Raw genomic sequence first — 22,891 nt, 5'->3', positions numbered from 1 at the left:
AACAATAATAATGACAACATACATAGCAGTGATATCAGAGACCACAAATAATTGGCTAAACTTACATTGTTCAGTGAGTGGTGAAGACGTGTTAGAAGGCTCCTCTGCAGCCGCTTAGAGGCTGAGTAATGGCCAACAATATTGATCATGTGTACATTGCTTCCTTTTTATCTGTACTAAATTATTATGTTTTGATGGGTTCATATAAGCAATTCAACAATAACTGAGTCCAATGACTAAATGTGATTTTTCAAAGGCCAATGTGACACTTTCACAATGTTTTTTTCTGATTATTAGTACAAAACATGAGAATACAAAGTTATAAAAAGCAGCAAATCCTCACATTGCATGAAGCATGACACATGCAATTGGCCCCGGTGTCAACATGTACTTTTAACGTGGTTTTTATTTGTCCTTGGTTGAAGTCTATATTTCAACAATATTTCAATACACATTTTAGATACAGGTCCTTTAATGGCAATACTCCGATAACTTCATTTCATTCATTCATTCATCTTCTATACCCGCTTATTCCTGTTAAGGGTCGTGGGGGTCTGGCTCTGGAGCCTATCCCAGCCGTCATCGGGCGAGAGGTGGGGGTACACCCTGGACAGGTCGCCAGTCCATCGCAGGGCCAACACAGAGACAGACAACCATTCACACTCACACTCATGCCAATTTAGAGTCACCAATTAACCTAATGAGCATGTCTTTGGATGGTGGGAGGAAGCCGGAGTACCCGGAGAGAACCCACGCAGACACAGGGAGAACATGCAAACCCCACACAGAAAGGCCCAGCCGGCCCATGGATTCGAACCGCTGTGAGGCATCAGTGCTAACCACCTCGCCACTGTGCCGCCCTACTCCAATAACTATCTTAACTAAATTGTTAGTATCAACATTTAAACCAGTAGTTTCCCTTTGTACACAAGTAGTTTTGCAGCCTCTCTGTGTGTGGACCATCTGTATAAATCAGATCCAGCTTGTAAACAAAGCAATAAGTGTGTTGCTTCTTAAAGTAGCCACCATCAGTATTTTCTATTAACTCATAGGGAAAAATAAACTTCCCAAACTCTGTTCATTTTACAGAGCTTTATAGTAGCTGTGTGGCCCACAATTGTACTGTTTTGGTTTAATTTCAGTAGTCTTATTGTGTCATGTTTGGGTACTGTATTCAGTTAAAACAACCTTAAAAACTCCTTCTATACTACTTGTGTAGCACTAAACTGGAGACAGACTAATAAGTGAATGAATAAAAAACTTATATTCACTATTTGGCCACCCTGAATGAATGATAATGTTGCTCATTAACTGCTGCCTGTCTTTGGAAGATCAGCTAAAATGTGATTATCATTGTTATCTTCACAACTCTTCCACTTATGAGGCCAGTTATGAGGATAGCTCTGCACATATCACCATATCTGAGGCTTGCTTGGATTTGTTTAAAACTATAGGCTGCTGAGAAAAAGTGGGATACATAGGGTCTAATAGGGGCCCAGCATATTATGGGTTAATCCAACCATGACACGGTGTTAACTAAAAGTACTGTATGTATGAAGGTGCAGTGTGGTAATGATCACTATAATGGAACATATTAGATTATTACGGATTGATTTGTCTCTTAGGTCATATAAATATTTTTTGATATATAATAATAATAAATGTCATAATTCTATAATTCTTATAAGTGGACATGAAGGAAACATTTCTTCCTATCCTTATCTTATTTATGTTTTATAGCAGAGAACTGGATTTTCATGTAAACAGAAACTACCACAAACCATTCTTTGCATCAATGCAGTCCAGCATCACTTAACTGACACATGCAAACTATATCATGTAGTCTACAAGTAGGACAGTCTACTCAATATTTCAAGGGAAGTTAATAGAAATACAATATAAATATAGGTCCATCAAGTGCCTAAATATTTTTACCATTTAAAAAGCAGACTTTTTGACATTAATAATGGAAATGATTTGTTTGTATATTCCAGCTCCTAATAATTAAAATTATATCCATGCTTTTCCCACTTGTAAACATCAGATATTACTGATGTAAACGGACCTAATAGTATGGATCTAATTGTTCTCATATGTTAATTCTCATATTTTTGCAAATCATCTCCATAGCTCTTTTTTTCAAAGAATAACACAACCTCATTTAAGTTTTCACTTAAACAGGATAAAGCTGTTGTTTACAGGTCCTTTGGCTTTCACACATAAAAGCGGACCACAGTCCTTGTTGCTGTTCTTCAGGCAGTTACCTGGTATGATTTGCCACTAAGAGACATTTTCATGGTTTCACTCTAAATGCAGTGGTGTGATTGAAATTGTGTCTGATTGAAGCTGCCATGCAGACCACTGTTAGGGCGTGTGAGTGAAAGTGTTTGTGTACCTTAGAGAATAAATGGTGGTTCTAAACTCTATTATTGGAGAATCGTTCGGACACGTAAACACTGTTTAGCAGGTTGTGGCAACTTGTTTACTGTTTATCAGACACTTGATGTCTTATCTTTGCAGTGGATAAAATGCAAGAGTTGGAAAATGCACTAATAATTTATTACAGGAATAAAGAAGGGGTGTGGCCTGTAGACTGTAGGAGAACGGGAGCATTATATTGTGTTGGACAAGTGAGGGTATATCTGCAAATAGTAAAACTATATTAGCTATGAATATGTGATGTCAATAATTAAACTGTTGTACCTGTTTCAAATGACTGAATGAACATGGTTTCTGTATTTTCTTAGGTCTGTCTCTTGCTGTGCAGCGGTTCTCCCAGTCTCTACAGGAGTTCCAGTTTGAATGTATTGGAGATGCTGAGACCGATGATGAGATCAGTATAGGTGAGACAGCAACTCCTCTAATGATCTTGAAAACTGTAAGCTGAGACTGCAACGTTGTGGAAAATACAACTTTCTGTTAATTTCTTCTGCAGCTCATTCATTGAAGGAGTTCTCTCAACTGTTAAGCACCATGGAAGAGGAGAGAAAACGACTGGTAAGAAGTGTGTGTGTGCGCGTGCGTGCGTGCGTGCGTGCATGAGAGAGAGAGAGAGAATGCTGCTCTTGAATCAGTACATTTCAAAACTTAATTTGAATAGAGGCCATTTTAAGTGAAGTTAAAAAGTTTCAAGATATACAGCAAGTAGACCAGTGTTATTTTACACTTAGCAGGTATGTTTAATCCTTTATTTATTACATTTAGCCCCTTTAAATGATTTGTTTAGTTTAGGTTAGGTTAGGTTTTCTATATATTCCTTCATATTTTAACTTCTACACTACACATCTTTTCTATTTCTCAGTTCACCATCCTCACTGCATAGAATGTCTGCGATTCATATACAAAGATGTTCTATAACATTAAGTGGTCAGGTCATCTGGTTATCATGGCATCTGACAGTGGGTGGGATATATGTAAGGGATAATGCCCGACGAGGTGTCCATTAACAGAAATTAATGGACGACGCGGAGGTGTGAACCGTTGCTTCCGTGAAGTCCACTCATTTCTGTTAATGGACACCTCGAAGGGCATTATCCCACTTATACCATGGTCACTTACGAAAGAAAGAAATATTTAATCAATTAATAATACTTTAATGTGTTTTAGAGTTAAAATCGTGAGGGTTTTTACAAGTCCAGCGCACTATTTAATATCTCCCGTATACAGGCGTTGCCAAGCAACGTGGCCACAGCGACCCGACCGCAGCAGTTGATCAGTGATGGGAAGTGAGATGATGGCTTAACCTTAAGTTATGTGATACAAAGTGTCATTTCAGAAGGCCAGTGCACTACTTACCGCTTGTGTGTGTCCAGAGGATGATGCGAAACTTTGTTTCAAAGAATCAAAGTTCACAGATAGTTTCCTAAATCGTTTTTATTACAGCAAATATTGTCAGCCATTCACTCTGATCATCACGTGTTGAAAGGAGCAAGCAAGTAGCCTATATGCAAGACAGAAAGATAGGCAATGGCAGTAGGCCTATGCCAGACGTAACTTAACTATCAACACACTATTTAAAATTAAATGCTACATTTCCATTAATTGTAAAATTTGATAGCGATATTGGCATGTCCATCATCGTGGCATTTGATGGACGGAGATTTAAAGTTTGTGGTTCGCCACGACCACTGCTTGGGACACTGGGAGATGACAAAATGTTGCTCCATTCTCGTCTGTTCTGTACTTACGGAGCCCAGTAAGCCTGCAGGCTGCTCTCACAACAATGCCCTGTCACCGACATGATCTGGTGAGTTTCCAGCCCGGCGTCAGAGAGACGACTGACAGCTGTGCTCCGGAGGCTGTGGTTGGTGTAAACCCGCGACAGACCCACCTGAAAGAAACAATAATAAACAGGCTATATTAATGAGGACAGAAGAGGGGTTATACGGCTACATTATTATTAGAATGTAGCTAGTGTACAGACCTCTTCGCTGATTTTTTTCAGCATGTTCTCCAGGTAGTGGACACCCATCGGCTCCCTGGAGTACCACACATCAGATGCCACAGTGATGGAGCGCTTCGGGTGGAGATAAAACGATTTTGCATCTGGTGGACACTTGGAGATGTACTTTTTAAAACTTTTTACTGGACACAGAGGATCCCCGGGCCTGGCGAACATGAACCCTCGTAGGTTTTCCTTGTGTGGGTCGTTCGGATCTTTATGGTTTTTTTGTCTGAGGATTATGCGCTAAGCTGAGGTATACAACGCCATGCTCGTCTCTTTGGATGATGAAAGATGTCATGGTCAGCTCTCGGCTCCCTTACCTGCCATGCCGAGCAAAACACAGCTGGATAGGGCTGGGTATCAATCAAAAATTTTCGATACCGATACCGATACCTTCACTTCGATCCCGGTTCCTGAACGATACTTTTTTCGATACCAATTTTATAAGATTATAAGATAACAAAAAGCAAATTACATTACACATTGTACAAATCTTCAGTTTTATTTTTCAGCTTTGGTAATTTTCCACTCCAAGCAGTTTTCTTACAGAAAAAATAAACAACAAATAATTTCCAGTGCAAAAGAGCACTTGCAAACAAGTTACAAATCAATCTAATGTTCTGCTACATACTGAGGACCTTTTCACTTAGCAGTTTTTCTTCAGAAAAATCAACATGTCTGCTTTCTCAGGACACAGACAAGCCTGCTCCTGGCTGATGGTGTCCCCAGCGGTAGAAAAAGTACGCTCTAAGGGTGTGGATGATGCTTGCACACAGAGATACCTGGTTGCCAAGTTTGATAGCATTGGCATAGTGTCCCTCGCATTCCACCACCAGGTTACTGGATTCACTGAGGTTAGGGTAGATGGCAGACCTCTGTACCGCTGTATCTCTTCCTCAATCTTCTCTGTGGTGCTAAGAGTGTTCTCTTGTCTTATTCCAACTGCCATGTCCTCATCAGCAAATAGCTCCTCAAGGGCAGAAAGCTTTGGCTTCTTCTGAGAAGAAGAAGAAGAAGAAGAAGGCCAATCAGAATAGATGCCAACAAGTAAATTTTGGGGGCAGGATGTCTTTGTATATTTTTATTTTACCAGTATTGTTACTGCAGCTGTACAGTCTTCATCAGAAGAGTTGTCATCATGGTCACCAGCTGTCCCTTCAAGCTCCTGCTCCATCTGCTGGGCCTGGGTCACTAGACCTTTATTCTGCATTCAGTAGATTAAGGGAGTCATATAAACTGATCTACAATGGAAGAGGAATCAAATATTATCAATAACAAAAAACACCTGTTGTGAGGTCCTAGTTACTAGCTCCTCTTGTAGTCTGGTCCACACTTCATCGGCCACTTTCGTCTTAAATCTTGGGTCTAAGGCTGTACCCTCCTCCAAGAACTGCCTGATGCTCTCATCCTGCAAGACAAAAACATACTATAGTAGTCAAATCTCTGAGTATACCTAATGAACACAACTTAAAATCTACAGGATTATGCTACATACTTGGTGTCGTTTTGAGAGGTCACCCCAGATCTTGTCCTTGATGGTCTGTGTAAAGGAGGAGTCCTCATCAGTCACTGTGAAGTGGTGCTGGAGTTTCCCCAAGATGGGCAGAATCTGGCCCAAAGTTGGACTCCTTCCAGCAGAGATGCAGATGGTTGAAGTATAGAGTATCTGCATTACTCTGACAAACTGTTCTGCTTTTCTATAATCCTCATCAGAAAGTCTCTCCAGTCTGAAAAAAAAAATACACATTGTTTTATTAGCTAGACCACAGCCCAGCACATTAGTATTCATTGATAAAAGAATAAGGTAATAACAGTGTCCATCCTTATCTATACCTGTCCTTCTCCATTGATTTTTTTTAGCCGAGGGTCCATGGAGGCTGCCTGGATGGCAGGAAACTGCTCCAGAAATCGCTCCACCATCAGGAACAGGCTGTTCCACCTGTTCTTTACATCCAAAATGATGGCATGTTCAGGAAGACCTAGAGAGAGACAGTGTGTGTGTGGTTGTCATAGGGCTGGGGGTAAACGATTATTTATTAAACGATTAGTCGGGCGATTATTTTATCGATTAGTCGACTAATCTAACGACTAATTGGACGATTATTAACGATTATTTTTCTGTTGCTTGATTAATGAAAACCATAATGTATCTCAAATAAATACCAAAAAAATACCAAAAAGATAATATTTTCGATGTATCAGACCTGACCCGCAGGTATTTTGCGTGCCTCAAGCAGGAATGTCAATCAGCTCCTCCTCCCAACTTGTCAGTCTCAAGGTTGCCTTGGCAACCGCTCAGCGTATCGGTACGGCAGCGCGGCGCTCTGAAGTTCATACGGTGGACCAATAATACTAAAATATGTTAACGGAGATTCTGACACAAAGACGTAGTAACGATGTACCGGTGACCAACGTCACTGTCTTTGTAACCAGTTAGCAGACCAGTTAGCAGACAACGGGCTAAATCTGTTAGCTTACTGTTCCACGGTAGCACACACGGCTAACAGAAAACTACTATAAATGACAACATCACTGCAGCAGCTAAACACCAGTCTGTTAACATACACGCTAACATACAGACACACTGAAAGTGTCCGATAGCCAAACAACCGCAGCATGTTTAACACGGCATTAGCATGCTAATTTAGGACACCACGCAAAAAAAAAAAAAAAAGTTCTGTCCGGATGATCTGTCGAAAACAAATGACAAGCTTTACGCGGGCCGGTCAGAGTCAGCCGCCAACATTAGTAGCCTACTTACTTGTTATTGTCTCCATCACGAGTGACAATGGGGTGCCTCCGTTTCAGATGCTGCTGTTGTGCTGGTGTGGTATGCCAACTCCATTTGACAAAGAGAGCAAATAACGATGCCTTTACGTTTTGTACTGAATTTGAATGATAGATGATTTAGGGTGAGCTGTTTTAGTCCTTTTTCGTTTATTGGGACTTTTTGCAGGGCTTATTTGGGAGTTGTGTGAGCAGGTTGCTGTTTCGTCCTCCATTCTGAAATGTTTTGGTATCCCACGTGTGTGGCGAAGCGTCGACGCAGAAATATGACGTCGACGAAATTTTTAAGTCGATTCGTCGACGTCATCGACGCATCGCTACAGGCCTAGGTTGTCAAATGGGTTGTTTATTTGTAGTAATAGTTCAATAATTGATTTAGCCATGTAATGTTGCACTAAGTTTACTCTATTTTGATTTAGACTTACCGAGAAGACGCTGCTTCTCTTTAAGGACAGGTTTAGCCAAGCTGCACCGCTTTAACCACACCACCATAGCTCTGATTCTTCCTGCCCACTTTGAGATGGCAGGTAGGGTGTACAACTTTTGAGCAGCAATGTTTAGTGTATGAGCAAAGCAGCCAATTTTTCTAATGCTCATCTTTTTTACTGCTACATCCATATTAGCTGCGTTATCTACAGTGATGGCGACCACTTTTTCCTTTATGTTGAATTCATCCAGAATATCCCCTATCTCCTCAGCTATTACATTCCCTATCTGTGATGTATAGACTGCCCTGGTATGTAGGATTTTCTCCTTCATGGTACCCTCTCTCACAAAGTGGACTGAAACAGTCAAGTAGTGGTCTTGTGCCACACTGGTCCACCCATCCGCGGTCACAGCCACATCTCTGACGTTTTTCAATTCTCTCTTGACATTTCCCTTCTCTACTGCATACCATGCAGGTATGAGTGTATTTGACAGCATGTCTCTGCTGGGGGGCTGATATCTGGGGTTTAGGGCTCTTATCATCTCCCTAATTGACATTAGAACACAAAAAATCAACAATAACATGGCTGTGTTATTATTGTTATTATATTATTATTATCTAGGCTGAGAGATAAAGGCTTCAGCAATATCCTTTACAGCTTACTTACTTCCACCATGGAGCCTCCACTGTCGAAAAAGGCAGCAAACGTTTGTGACTGTGAGGAGAAGATAAACATAACAGTGAGTGCACATTATGTAAGCTGTTTAACCAGCTGACCCAATTGATGAGCACATCTTAACAAGCTAAGCTTTATCTGTTACTGTCAATCTCTAGTTAGCTTTTGATTTAGCTAACTACATAGCCATAAAATAAAGCTACAGTAATATCTTAAGTTAGCGTCACATGGACCCAAGTTTAACCGACGGCGCGATGCACGTATTAAGTTGCAGTAACATTAAGTAAACGTACCTGTTGATATCAGAGACATAGCACCGTCGTTGGTACTCTCAGATGAAGCGAAGTCCGGTGGTGGAGATTTTGAATCAGGCCACTCGGGCCCTGTAACGTCCACAGGCGGTTTTGAATGCTGAGAGGAAGATGGCTGCGGTCCGCTCTTCTTGCAGTCAAACACGGAACAACTTTCTGCTCTTAAATTGATTCCGTGCACGGTCAGGTGTTTCATCAAATTAGTCGTATTGCCAGCCTTAGCAATTATGATTTTTTTGCATATATTGCATCGCCCAGTATTGGCATCAATCTTGCTAAAATGGAGCCACACTTTTGACCTTGGTGGCATTTTTTAAGCGTTTCAGCGACACACAACTACAGCTCACTATCACAACAAAGATGAACCCCGTCTGTGGGTGTAACCACAAAACGTCTCTGTCTGGTACCACGTATTTTTCTTGCATGCCGCAAAGTATAACGTTACAGCCAATCACAGGCAGCATTATCAGGTCTTGGTCACGTGATTAACCTCTGGGTACCGAAACTTGGCACCAAAAGACGAGGCATGTTTTGATACTCGGTACTACCGAAGCATTTCGGTCGGTGCCACAAAAGAACGGAAGTTCGGTACCCAGCCCTACAGCTGGATGTCAAACCACACCTTTCTGACGAGGCCGAGGGGTGTATCGGGAGACAGATGAACATCTGATTCTTTGAAGATCCGACTCTGTGATGCGAGGATGGTGGAAGCTGGTGTCCTTCCCACTCTTTCTGTAACGCTTCAGTATCGCCTTAAAAACCGCATTACTGGTCTTGAACACAGTGTCACTAATGATGTTGACGTCACTTAAATGGCGGTTAATACTGGCTCTCAGACTCCTCAAACTGGCAACACTGTATTCTCCTCCTTCCTTGGTTGAATGGACAGACGCATAAAACAGTCGCAAAACGTCATTGAGAGTAGCGGCAGTGTAGCTTTCAAAGTTTATGTCCATGTTTTTGTCAGCCAGGAAGTCTCTTAATGTTTTAACTGCCCATTTCGTAGTTTTCTTTGTGTTTATCTCGTCCTTGTCATCCTCTAATTCGTTCAAGATTCAAGATTCAAGATTTCTTTATTGTCAATTTCTCAATACGTTTGCAACATGGCCAGAGTTCAGCACCCTGATGGATGAAGCTGTTCAGCAGTCTGGTGGAGCGGGCCCGGAGGCTCCGGTACCTTTTTCCTGATGGCAGGAGACTGAAGAGGGGATGTAGGGGGTAGGAGGGGTCACTGGCAATGCTGGTGGCTCTGCGAGTGAGGCGGGTGTGGAAAATGTCTGTGAGGGAGGTCAGGGGGGCACCGATGATCTTGCTGGCTGTGTTCACTATGCGTTGCAGGGTCTTTCAGCAGGAGGCAGTGCAGCCTCCATACTACACAGTGATGCAGCCAGTGAGGACGCTCTCAATGGTTCCCCGGTAGAAAGAACACATGATGGAGGGCGGAACTTGTGCTCTTCGTAGTTTCCGGAGAAAGTAGAGGCGTTTCTGAGCCCTCTTGGCTAGTGATGTTGTGTTATTAGTCCAGGAAAGGTCTTCTGAGATGTGCACCCCCAGGAACTTGGTGCTGCTCACCCTCTCCACAGCAACACCTTCGATGGTCAGCGGGGGATGCTGGGGGTGACCTCTCCTGAAGTCGACAACAGTCTCTTTTGTTTTCTCCACATTGAGGATGAGATTGTTGTCTTTACACCACTGCACCAGTAGGCTCACCTCTCTTCTGTAGTTGGCTTCATCGTTGTTGGTGATGAGGCCTACCACAGTTGTGTTATCCGCAAACTTGATGATGTGGTTGGTGCTGTAGGTTGGAACACAGTCATGGGTTAGCAGGGTGAAGAGCAGTGGGCTGAGCACACACCCTTGTGGAGCTCCTGTGCTCAGCGTGATGGTCTTAGAGGTGTTTCTGCCAACCCGCACAGTTTGTGGCCTCCCTGTGAGAAAGTCCAGCACCCAGTTGCAGACAGGAGGTTTTTAATCCGAGGTGGCTCAGTTTTGGTATCAGTTGTTGGGGAATGATTGTGTTAAATGCTGAACTAAAATCTAAGAACAGCATTCACACATGTGAGTTCTTTGAGTCCAGGTGGGTGAGTGCTGGGTGGAGAGCAGTGGAGATAGCATCCTCCGTGGACCTGTTTGGCCTGTACGCGAACTGGTACAGGTCATGGGAGGGAGGGAGGATGGATTTTATGTTCTGCATGACCAGCCGCTCAAAGCACTTCATGATGGTGGAGGTCAGGGCTATGGGCCGATAGTCATTGTGGCTGGATGGGTTAGGGGTCTTTGGGACTGGGATTGTGGTGGCGGCTTTGGAGCACTTGGGGACAACAGCTTGGCTCAGGGAGATGTTAAAGATATCGGTGAGGACATCCTTGAGCTCCTCGGCACAGTCCCTTAGAACACGGCCTGGAATGTTGTCTGGTCCGGCTGCCTTTCGTGGGTTGATCCTGGAGAGGGTCCTCTTCACACTGGCTGGGGCCAGACACATGACTTGCTCGTCAATTCCTCCGGTGTCACCTCCTTGTGTCGCTTCTCCTTTTTCTTTTCATATTCTCTTCTCTGTTTTTCTTCTGCTGCATCCCAGTCTTCAAAGTTGTCAAACTCACCAAATAAGTTAAAAGAAATGATAAAATGACTAATGTTTTGTCTGTCTTGCTGTTGCGATGAATAAACTGTGAAATAACGTTGAGTCTCCGTTGCCATGGTTACCATCTTGCGTTTGAGCCAGCGCAATAATTTAGAACTGTCATCAGGCAATTTGACAAAACGTCTTTCCTAGGTGTACATTATCACTTTTTAACCTACACCCTCCAGCCAATCAGAATCGAGTATTCACCCAGACCATGGTATAATAGGCAGCAAGTGAACATTTAGTCCTCATAGTTGATGTGTTAGAATCAGGAAAAGCGATCAAATGGAAGGATCTGAGCGTCATTAACTGGGTATACAAAACCATGGCTCTTGTAAGGTATTCCCGGTCTGCCGTGGACAGTACTACGTGGAAAGCAGTGAATGGGCATTAGGGTTATAGGCAGAACATAATATTCCTAGCTTAAGGCAGTTTACTCAGAATGACAGAACTTTATACTAGCTGTCTGTCTAATATTGTTGTTCTGTAACTGCCGCCGGCTTCCAATAGCAGCATAAATGTGATTGTCACTGTTGCATTCACAACTTTTCCACTGCCCCCAAGAGGCAAAAAAATAATCAGTTTACTGTAGAGATAAGTCCTGCTAGGTGACTTTAGAATGTTAGGGTTGTCATAGGAACAATAAAGAGAGCAACATTTCCTGGAGCTAACAGCTGGTGTGTCTCTGATAGGCTCCTGCCTCATTACGTCTTGACTTAGCAATAACGCTACGACATGGTGTCAGAAGTTAATTAGTCAGAAGTTAATTAGTAGCCAAGTGAGTCGTCAGCTGGCGGTTTGTTATTTTTTTTTTTCGTGAAAAAGTGTCTTTTTAGTGTTAGTGTTGCCAACCGCTGCCCGGAAGGAAACGGTTTGTAACTTTGTAGCTTACAGCAACGTTACCAAGGCAACGGATCGACAGCGTTCATCATGAACCAGTTTCAAGGTGCTCCACCGGAGAAATTCTCGTTTAAAACAGAGGACTGGCCGAAATGGATCAAACGATTCGACAGATTTTGCATCGCTTCAGGTTTGGAAACCCAAGCAGATGAAAATCAAGTGAATGCTTTGATCTACACAATGGGCAAGGAGGCAGAATACATTCTAACATCCTTGCACCTAACGGCTGATAAGCAAGTGAGTACCACACAGTCAAAGAGAATTTGGACACTCACTTCGTCGCTCGCAGGAACGTCATATATGAACGGGCTATGTTTAATCAACGGCAGCAAGAGTTGGGCGAGTCAGCTGACTCGTTCATCACTGCATTACATTGCCTGGCAGAGCACTGTGGATACGGCGCGTTACATGACGAGATGGTGAGAGGCAGACTGGTCGTGGGTCTGAGAGACAAACGTCTATCGGAGAGATTACAGCTGGATCCTGAACTGACACTACAGAAAGCTGTCACTTTAGTTGAACAGAGTGAACAGGTGAAAAAGCAAAACAAACTGCTAAAAGCTAACTGCAAAGGAGACCTGATGAACACACAGCTGGACAGCATGCACGCACAGCAGCGCGGTGGTGCAAAAACAAAACAGGCTCAACCACGGTCCAAACCAGTGTTCATTAAAGCACAGAACAGACCATGCAGAAGGTGTGGGGACACAAGAGGGCACAGCGTAGACCAGTGTCCAGCAAAGGATGTAACATACAACCAGTGCAGAAAAAAAGGACATAATGCTCGAGTCTGTAGGTCAAAAAAAGTTACATGAGGTGAATATGGCCACAATGTCACACACGCAGGATAGTGATGGAGAATATGGAGTTTCTTTCCTGGGCTCCATGTCAACAGAGGCAGGAGACAGTGCTGGTCCCTGTATGACTGAGGTAAAAATGGATGACCACAAAGCAGTGTTTAAAATTGACACAGGCCGCAGATGTGACAACCATACCCAAAAAACTGTACGACGAGGGCCAGTACGATCAGCTATCAAAAGCTACATTGGCTCTAAAAGGGCCAGGAGGAAACCCTGTAAAAGTGATGGGCAAGTTCAAAGCCACTCTGAAAAAGTGAAATAAAACCAAGAAATAGACTGTGTATGTTGTGGATGAGCTGAGGACACCGCTGCTAAGCCGAGCAGCCGCCACAGAGCTGCAGCTGGTCGTCAGGCTGGACAACGTCAGCCTGGACACAAGCGAGGTGGTGAAGCAGGAATTCACAAAGCTCTTCTCTGGACTCGGAAAAATGGGGGGTGAGTACACCATCGTACTCAAGAAAGATGCAAAGCCTTTTGCAGTCTCAACACCTAGGCGAGTCTCACTTCCCCTCCTTCCCAAAGTCAAAAAGGAGCTAAATCGCATGGAGCAGCAAAGTGTCATCTCAAAAGTGGATCAACCCACAGCATGGTGTGCGCCCATGGTGGTCGTTCCTAAACGCGCACGAGAAGCTGTGAGCATTTGCACTGACCTCACCGAGCTGAATAAGTCAGTACAGAGAGAGAGACGTCGACTTCCCTCGGTGGAGAACACTCTTGGACAGCTCACCGGGGCCAAAGTCTTCTCAAAACTAGATGCCAACTCAGGATTTTGGCAAATTCCACTCTCCAAGGAATCTTCTCTGCTGACCACGTTCATCACTCCGTTCGGACGGTACTGCTATAATCGTCTATGTTTTGGCATCTCATCAGCACCAGAACATTTTCAGAAACGCATGCAGCAGATCCTAGAGGGCATAGATGGTGTGTCACATGGATGACATGCTCATCTGGGGAGCCAGTCAGGCAGAACACGATGAGAAGCTGCAGAAAACACTCTCACGGCGGCAGAGTGCAGGAGTGACACTGAACGACAAATGTGAGTTTTCGAAAAACAAGATAAAGTTTCTGGGGCAGATCATCGAGTCAGCAGGGGTCAGTTCGGACCCAGACAAGGTGGGCGCTGTCAAATCCATGAAGGAGCCCAGAAATGTCAGTGAGGTGAGACGCTTTCTGGGGATGACTAATCATCCTGGTAAATTCATGCCTCACCGAAGTGAGAAAACTCACCCACTCAGAGAGTTGATCAAGAAATCAAACATGTGGACTTGGGGGCCGCAAGAGCAGCAGGCTTTTGACAGCATAAAGGAGGACCTGACTACTCCTCCAGGTCTAGCTCTGTATAACCCAAATATTGATACGCTTGTCTCAACAGATGCCTCATCATATGGCATGGGTGCTGTTCTCCTCCAGCGGCAAGACAGCACAGCAAAGTGGAAACCAGTGGCATATGCATCAAGGGCACTCAGCAGCACTGAACAGAGGTATGCTCAGATTGAGAAGGAGGCTCTTGCTTCCACATGGGCCTGTGAGAGGTTTGCAGAGTTCCTCATCGGGAAAAACTTTCACATAGAGACAGACCACAAGCCTCTTGTCCCACTGCTGGGCTCAAAAAGCCTTGATGAGTTGCCACCACGCATCCAGCGTCTACGCATGCGCCCTAATGAGATTTTCCTTCACTATATCTCATGTGCCAGGAAAAGAGATAGCGACTGCAGATGTGTTGTCCAGAGCACCTGAAAACAGCACGCCTGCAGGACTGTCAGAAGACTCCATCATTGCTAGTCTACCAGCAACAGAGAGAAGGCTAAAAGAAATACAGACACAACAAGACAATGACGATACTGAGACAGATAAAGCAGTATTGTGCTGAAGGATGGCCAGACATGTTCTCAATAGGCCAGGTGCTCCAGTCATATCTGCCATTTCAAGGAGAAATGACAGTTCAAAGTGGCTTGCTTCTCTACGGCAGCAGACTTGTCATCCCGCCATCGCTCAGAGCAGATATGCTAGCTAAGCTGCACGAGGGTCATCTCGGCATAACCAAATGCAGGGAGAGAGCCAAGAGATCAGTATGGTGGCCTGGACTCAACAAAGAACTGACAAAAATGATAGAGAGTTGTGATACATGCGCCAGAGAGAAAACAACCCCGAGAGAAACAATGTTGCCCACTGAGTTCCTGCAAAGGCCGTGGTCTACAGTAGGAGCAAACCTGTTTCAAATGAAAGACAGACAGTATTTAGTCATAGTGGATTTTTATTCTCGCTTCTTTGAAGTAGCAAAATTAACTTTCACAACATCAGAGGCTGTGATTGAACACTTCAAGTCTATCTTTGCTCGTCATGGCATACCAGAAGTGGTGCGCACAGACAATGGCCCACAGTTTGCTTCAGAGAAATTTCAGAAGTTTGCACAGGATTGGAGCTTCAGCCACGTCACCTCCAGTCCACACTTCCCACAAATCAATGGAGAGGCAGAGCGGGCTGTGAGGACAATTAAAAATCTCCTCAAGAAATCCAGTGACTCCTATCTGGCCCTGATGGCCTATCGCTCTGCTCCTCTGGCCAATGGATACAGTCCCACAGAGCTACTCATGGGGAGGAAGATCCGCACAACAATTCCTGTCCTTCCCTCCCAGCTCAACCCATCATGTACAGATAGGGAGGACTTGAAAAGAAAGGAGCAAAGCTACAGACAGAAACAGCAGCAGAACTATAACTGTCGCCACGCAGCACGTGACATGCCGGAACTGCAGCCCGGCGACCATGTGTGGGTCAAGGACATGCAACAGAGAGGCACCGTGGTGTCCACTGCAGGAACACCCAGATCCTACATCGTGGAGACTTCAAGAGGCAGCCTGCGGAGGAACAGATTCCATCTCTCACAGACTCCTGTGGCGCCTGCCACACCCACCGAGATCCCTGACCTGTCATTGGAAAATACCACTCCAGCGGCAGATCCTGCTAGATCTACTGACACATCCGTCACCCCTGAGAGGTGTGACTTAAGTCACAAACACACTCCAGTGAACGAGAGACGCTATCCTGTCAGAGTCAGGACTGCTCCAGTTCGCTTGAACTATGAGAAAATGTGAACACCTACCCTGAGTGAATGCTGGATAACAATAATTCCCTCACTCAGTGGAAGAGCCTGGGCTCTTGAGACAGAAATGTATATAATGTGTGTTTTTTTAAAAAAAAAAAAAAAAAAAAAAAGTGACTGTGATCGTATATGTGTAAAATAATAATAATAATTGTTTAAAATCGGAGAAGACGATTATTTAACTTATTGTTATTTATTATCTGATGTTTACAGCAGTGATTTTTATGATACTGGTTTAGAAGAGTTTAGAGAAGAATCGAAGTGAAAAGATTTTAGAGTTTGCTTGAATTTAGATGAATTTTCAGTTATGAATGTATATATTTATATAGCCTACTATTGGTTTATTGTTACAACTAGAAAGTGTGTTTATTGGATAGTTTCCTCATGTCTAGTCAGATGTTTTTAAAGTAAGGTCTCTCTTTTGGAAACTAACTGGAAAAGGGAGATGTAGCGATAAGTCCTGCTAGGTGACTTTAGAATGTTAGGGTTGTCATAGGAACAATAAAGAGACCAACGTTTCCTGGACCTAACAGCTGGTGTGTCTCTGATAGGCTCCTGCCTCCTTACTTGACTCATCACACTGATTTCCTCAAGCTTGTGTCTTGATCTGGTTTTCCCAGCAGTATGATTCATATGTTTGTCGTGAATACTCCGTAGCAGCAGCTTGTGTGCTCCATGGCAACTTGGGAAATGTCTTTGACTCAGAGACCCTCCATCAACTGAGCCCTTTGTGTGGGAGTGACTGGAGTCTGGCAAGGTTTTTGTGAAAGTGACCTTTGTGCATGTGCAATGTATGGGGATAGTATGCTAAACCATGTATAGTGCTATGAGTGCTTGTGTATGTGTGTGTGCCTTTGTGGTGGTGTGCATGGTTGGGTTGCAGAGAAACCATGTGCAACCTATTTTGCCAGTTCCCCCATGAGACTGAGTGCAACCCCAATTGCCTAGAAAAGTCCATAAAAGGGTGCTGTGTTTTCGTCTGCTCTCGCTCTTTTTCTCTCTGTCTTTATATTTGTGTGCGTGCATATGTGTTCATTGTATGCTTTTCCACTTGCCATGGCAAAACTGCAAATCTGCTGAAGGATTTGAACGTCTAACAGTACCATCTTTTTTTTTTCTTTTTTTTTTTTTTTTTTTGCAATTCCAGCAAGTGGATTCATCTGAAATACCCTGCCTACATAACCTGAAAGGACTGGCAATGAGATTTAACAATGATTTTAACTTGTAGTTTTCACTTTGCTCCTGTTTATTGCATTATGTTAAAAACATACAAAGAAAGTTGGCCTCTCTTTGTATTGGTACAGTTCTAAACTGAAGTGAAACTGAAGTCCTGAAATAGGGCTGGGAAGTTATTTCGAACCTAAATCAGCTAGACAGAAAAAAGCGAAATTTTATTGATATTTGCAAAATACAGTTGAAACCAGATGTTTACATACACTGTGTTAAAAGACACATAAACCTTTTTTCCTCACTGTCTGAGGTTAAATCAGACTAAACCTCTCCTGTTTTAGGTCAGTTAGGATTACTAAAATTATTTCAATTTGTTAAATGCCACAATAATGAGAGAGAGAATTTCTTAGAGAATTTTTAATTACTTTCTTTAAAGTCAGTAGTTTACATACATTTCCTTAGTATTTGGTAGCATTGCCTTTAAACTGTATGACTTGGGTCAAACGCTTTGGGTATCCTTCCACAAGCTTCTCGAAATAGTCTGCTGTAATTCTGGTCCATTCCTCCTGGCAGAACTTGTGTAACTGAGTCAGGGTTGTAGGCCGCCTCGCTCGCAGACGCCTTTTCAGATCTGCCCACAAATTTTCTATGGGATTGAGATTGTGGCTTTGTGATGGCCACTCCAAAACATTGATTTTGTTGTCCTTAAGCCACTTTGTAACTACTTTGGCGGTATGCTTAGGGTCATTGTCCATTTGGAAGACCCATTTGCGCCCAAGCTTTAACTTCCTGGCTGATGTCTTGAGATGTTGCTTCAATATTTCCACATAATGTTCTTTCCTCATGATGCCGTCTATCTTATGAAGTGCACCAGTTCCTCCTGCGGCAAAACAGCCCCACAACATGATGCTATCCTCCCTCCATACTTCACAGTTGGGATGGTGTTCTCAGGCTTACAAGCTTCCCCCTTTTTCCTCCAAATGTAACGATGGTCATTATGGCCAAACAGTTCCACTTTAGTTTCATCAGATCACAGGACATGTCTCCAAAAATTAAGGTCTTTGTCCCTGTGTGTATTTGCAAACTGTAATCTGGCCTATTTATGTTGCTTTTGGAGTAATGGCTTCTTCCTCACTGAGTGGCCTTTCAGTCCATGTCGGTACAAGACTCGTTTCACTATGGAGAATGACACTCTCTTCCCAGCTTCAGCCATCGTCTTGACAAGGTCTTTAGCTTTTGTTCCGGGGTTGATTCACACGTTTCGGATCAAAACACGTTCATCTCTGGGACATAGAACCCGTCTCCTTCCTGAGCGGTGTGATCGCTGGACATTCCCATGGTGTCTATACTTGCGTGTAATTGTTTGAACAGATGAACGTGGCACCTTCAAGCATCTGGAAATTGTACCCAATGATGAACCAGACTTGTGGAGCTCCACAATTCTCTTCCTGATATCTTAGCTGATTTCTGTTGATTTTCCTATGATGTCAAACAAGGAAACAGTGTGTTTGAGGTGTAGCCTTAAAATACATCCATGGGTGTGCCTCCAATTAACTCAAATGTTGTCTGTTAACCTATCAGAAGCTTCCAAAGCTATGACATCATCATCAGCGCTTTCCTTCATTGTTTAAAGACATAGTAATCTTTGTGTATGTAAACTTCTGACTTTGAAGAAAGTAATAACAAATTCTCTAAGTAATTCTCTCTCTCATTATTGTGGCATTTAGCAAATAGAAATAATTTTGGTAATCCTAACTGACCTAAAACAGGAGAAGTTTAGTCTGATATAACTTCAGACAGTGAGGAAAAAATGTTTGTGTCTTTTAACACAGTGTATGTAAACATTTGGTTTCAACTGTATATACTCATGACTAAAGAGTCATAATATAAACACACACATATTTATATCTCATAGCTCGATAACCATGCTGTAGTTTTTTTCTCCGTTTCACTCAAGTCTCAATATCAACCACAACTTTCTCTTTTGTACTGCACAGTCAGCTGCTAAAAATGAACCAGTTTTAGTGTAATATTTTACATAAAATGCTCAGTTCAGTAGGTTCCTGTGTTAGATGAATGATGGATAAAATTCAGGAAAAATAGTGACTGAGGTTTGATCTGGTGATGCGATACTTGGCATGCGATACTTCAAGCTTTTTAGAATGCAAACAGGAAATAAACGAGCAATGTAGTAATTGAGAGATATTCTATTTCTGAAATTATCCGTTTCAGTATGAACACGCTTGCCTTGCCAAATATTTACATACTCAACCACCTCTGTTCTAACTGATGATAATCTTGGCAGTTAAAAAAACAGAGACACTAAACCCCCGGAAATCTACTTTAATTCTCCACTTGCTCTTATACAACATTTTTACAAAGCCATCAAAGGATATTTAACAAAGCCTATTTTAAGTAAAACGTCAAAGTCACTGCTTCGACCCTCATGGAAAAGTAACTGAACAGTGAAACATTTGATCGTGATGTTATTGTTTATTGTTGCAACACACTGAGCTGACAGTTGTGATTTTTTTCCCCTCTCTCCCAGATCCAGAATGCAGATGATGTTTTGATCTCACCGCTTGAGAAGTTTCGAAAGGAACAGATTGGAGCTGTTAAGGTATTTTTGCAGTACTAAATGATAACTTAAAAGCGTAGTGGATTATGAACATGCATGTTCATTAGAAATACTCTCGTGCTGTTCGGACAGATCCCACTGCTCTTGTCTGGTCCCAGTCAGGCTCATAGTCAGCATCGGAGAATCCATTTTGTTCAGATAAACGATGGACCACAGTCCAGTGTTAGTAACAAGGTCATGGGAACGGGAGGGAAAATAGGGAGCGCGTCACAGACAGAGCAATAGTTGAACTCATAGAGGCAGTATAAAGTGAGTCTGGTGTCTGGTTTTCAGCAGCTGTCTCTCAAGTTGTATAATTCATCTCATCTAGTTTTTTCTATTCTCAGGCTGAAATAAGGATATGAATAGCAGTGTCATACAGGGTTTTAAGAAAATTGAATGGGTCTAAAAGTCAAATTACACCTCCGCTAAGTGTCGATGGAGGCAGCTCCTCAGCCTGAAGAATATAGCAGGAGTGTGTGAGCAGCACATCCTTACTCAGATGTTGTTGAGCAAGAAAGAGCAGTTGACATAGTAAGGACCTGCGGCTGCTTTGCGCTTTTATTCATTTGCTTATTGGGTTGTATTCAACTGAACATCAATACATGTGAGCGCTGCTGACTATGTTGTATATACTAGAATATGATGCCTACACTGTAAAAAAAAATGTGTAGAATTTACGGTGAAATACTGGCAGCTGTGGTTGCCAGAAAATCACCGTCAAAATTACAGTTACAATGTAGAGGATATTACGGTATACCATTTTGGCAACCGTAAATTTTGCAGTCCACAACTGTTATGTATTTACGGTAGTTTGCTGCAATAATAACAGTTATAATGTAAACCTGTTTATGGTAATTTCCTGTCAAAGGAACGGTCTGTTTCCGTGATAAACATGGTAATAACTGTATAATTTAGTACGGTATTTTACCGTAGCTAGTTCAAATTTACGGTGAAATACTGGCAGCTGTGGTTGCCAGAAATTCACTGTCAAAATTACGGTGACAATGTAGAGGACATTACGGTATCCTGATTTAGCAACTGTAAATTTTGCAGCACAAAACTGTTATGTATTTATGGTATTTTGCTGGAAAAATAGTAGTTATAACATAAACCTGATGCCGACAATTTTCTGTAAAAGTAGAAGTCAGAAGTCAGTCTCAGGAATAAACACAGCACAAATCTGTATGATATATTACAGTATTTTATGGCAGCTGCGGTTGACAGAATTTCATTGTAAAAAAAAATACAGTACAGCACATGAGGAATTACAGTTGGTTGGCACAGATATTACAATCAGCAACAGCCTAAAACCCCATAGTGATTATAAACTAAATAACAAGTAAAGTCCATTGTACAGGCTATCATCAATAAACCTGAAGAAAGTGTTTTTTGCTTTTACCACTCTGAAAAACAGATTGAACCAATCCATCTTATCCAGTGTACTCACAAAGCAGCATATGTCCATATGACAGATAGCCCATGAATAAACATGAAAAAATAAGCTACTTGACCTGGTTTGGTCATGAGTAATACGCCACCGAGCCCAGACTTGACTAAAGATGGCACTGAACATGGGATAGTCTCACATGGATATGATGATGTTCAAGAAACTGGTACTTCAAGCATTCACCAGTCACCAGTTCTGATGGAAGAGTCACATGTTGTCCATCAGTTCTTCACTGTGGACTCGGTACAGTCATCCCTGCAGCCAGAAAACAGAAACAATGCAAGAGTTAGACTGATACAGTGTTTGAGCATGATGACTACACAGAGATAAAGTCAGCCTTCTGTTTTTGGTTTTACTTGGATCCAGTGAGCTACAGTTAGAACCAGCACTCCAGAATATAGTTCTGCAGGTCACCTCTATAACATCAGGGTGGAAAGCAGAAATGGACACACTTAAGTAGTAAGCCATCATCACTGTTTGTTTCACCACTGTTGACTTTGCAACCTTAAACACAGCATATACTCAGCAATCAATCACCATGTCTGCAACACTCAGTAAGCGGCCAAATAAATGAAGGTGGTGAAAAATTGAACTGATGACATACCAAAATACATATCAATAAATTGCCAATTATGAATGCAATATCCCCCCATCAAAAGCAAACCCTGTGCCAATGCACTGTTTATTGACTTTTCCTAAGTATTTCATACAATCAAAACAGAAAAATGCACCACTTACAGATAAATCCATGTCTCATTCATTGGTACAACTCCTTCCTCACTAACAGTTGGGCAAAAACAACTGGAAAAAACTGGACACTGGCCAACCCTATCAGCTGTAGCACCACTTACCTCTAATTAGACTTTACAAGAGTGGTGTCCAAGTCATTGGGTCCAGACTTGACTGAAGGCAGGTAGGAGTCTCACTGGCATCGTACAGTATGATGATTAGGCAACTGGAACTTTGAACAGGTGTTGTCATCATTTCTGCCTGAAGACTCAACAATTGTCATCATGTGTTTACTGACATCAGACAAGAATCTCTCTGCAGTCTGGAAAAAAGTACAACTGTAAAATAAAAAAAAAACGCAAACAAAAAAAACATTACCACTTTGACGATTGCTACTACTACTACCACCACCACCACCAACTCTCTGCCAAACAACAGTGATGACCTAGAAATAATGGTGAAGACTCAGAAAGTAGACAACACTTGTTTACATCCCACCAGTGACTACTGCTGAAGTTCCATGTGAAGTTCTCTTTGAGGTCGCTGCTAGGATACAGACTAAACATCCTGAGACACTTCTAATAATATCTGGAGACTTCAATCATGTTTACCTGATGGACTCACTGAGGGATGTGGTGGAGAGATACACACTGAAGATGGTAGACCATTCTGAACAACTCGGATCATCCACTTCATAACAAACGCCTTGATGGACCAAGAAAAGAGCAGTGGTGGACGGCTCCTCTCTCTTCACTGCAGGACAGATATATAGAGGATCCTTTGTACCTTCAGGCATC

At 42.6% G+C, this 22,891-nt stretch overlaps 1 protein-coding gene across 2 annotated transcripts in view; it reads left to right on the top strand.

The window, feature by feature from the left end:
* The window catches only part of LOC311502290 (rho GTPase-activating protein 42-like), a 61,546-nt gene that overhangs the window by 5,177 nt on the left and 33,478 nt on the right, over positions 1-22,891 (top strand). For both annotated transcript variants that reach the window (XM_084564454.1, XM_084564453.1), the window contains exons 2-4: positions 2,748-2,843; positions 2,936-2,997; positions 19,847-19,918. In XM_084564454.1, coding sequence (XP_084420580.1) covers positions 2,748-2,843; positions 2,936-2,997; positions 19,847-19,918 — 230 coding nt within the window. The remainder of the gene's footprint in view (positions 1-2,747; positions 2,844-2,935; positions 2,998-19,846; positions 19,919-22,891) is intronic.

Source organism: Chelon labrosus (assembly GCF_963514085.1).
Source record: "Chelon labrosus genome assembly, chromosome: 17".
Classification (NCBI taxonomy): domain Eukaryota; kingdom Metazoa; phylum Chordata; class Actinopteri; order Mugiliformes; family Mugilidae; genus Chelon; species Chelon labrosus.
The sequence above is the reverse complement of the archived record's forward strand: the minus strand, read 5'-3'. Positions and strand labels throughout refer to the sequence as shown.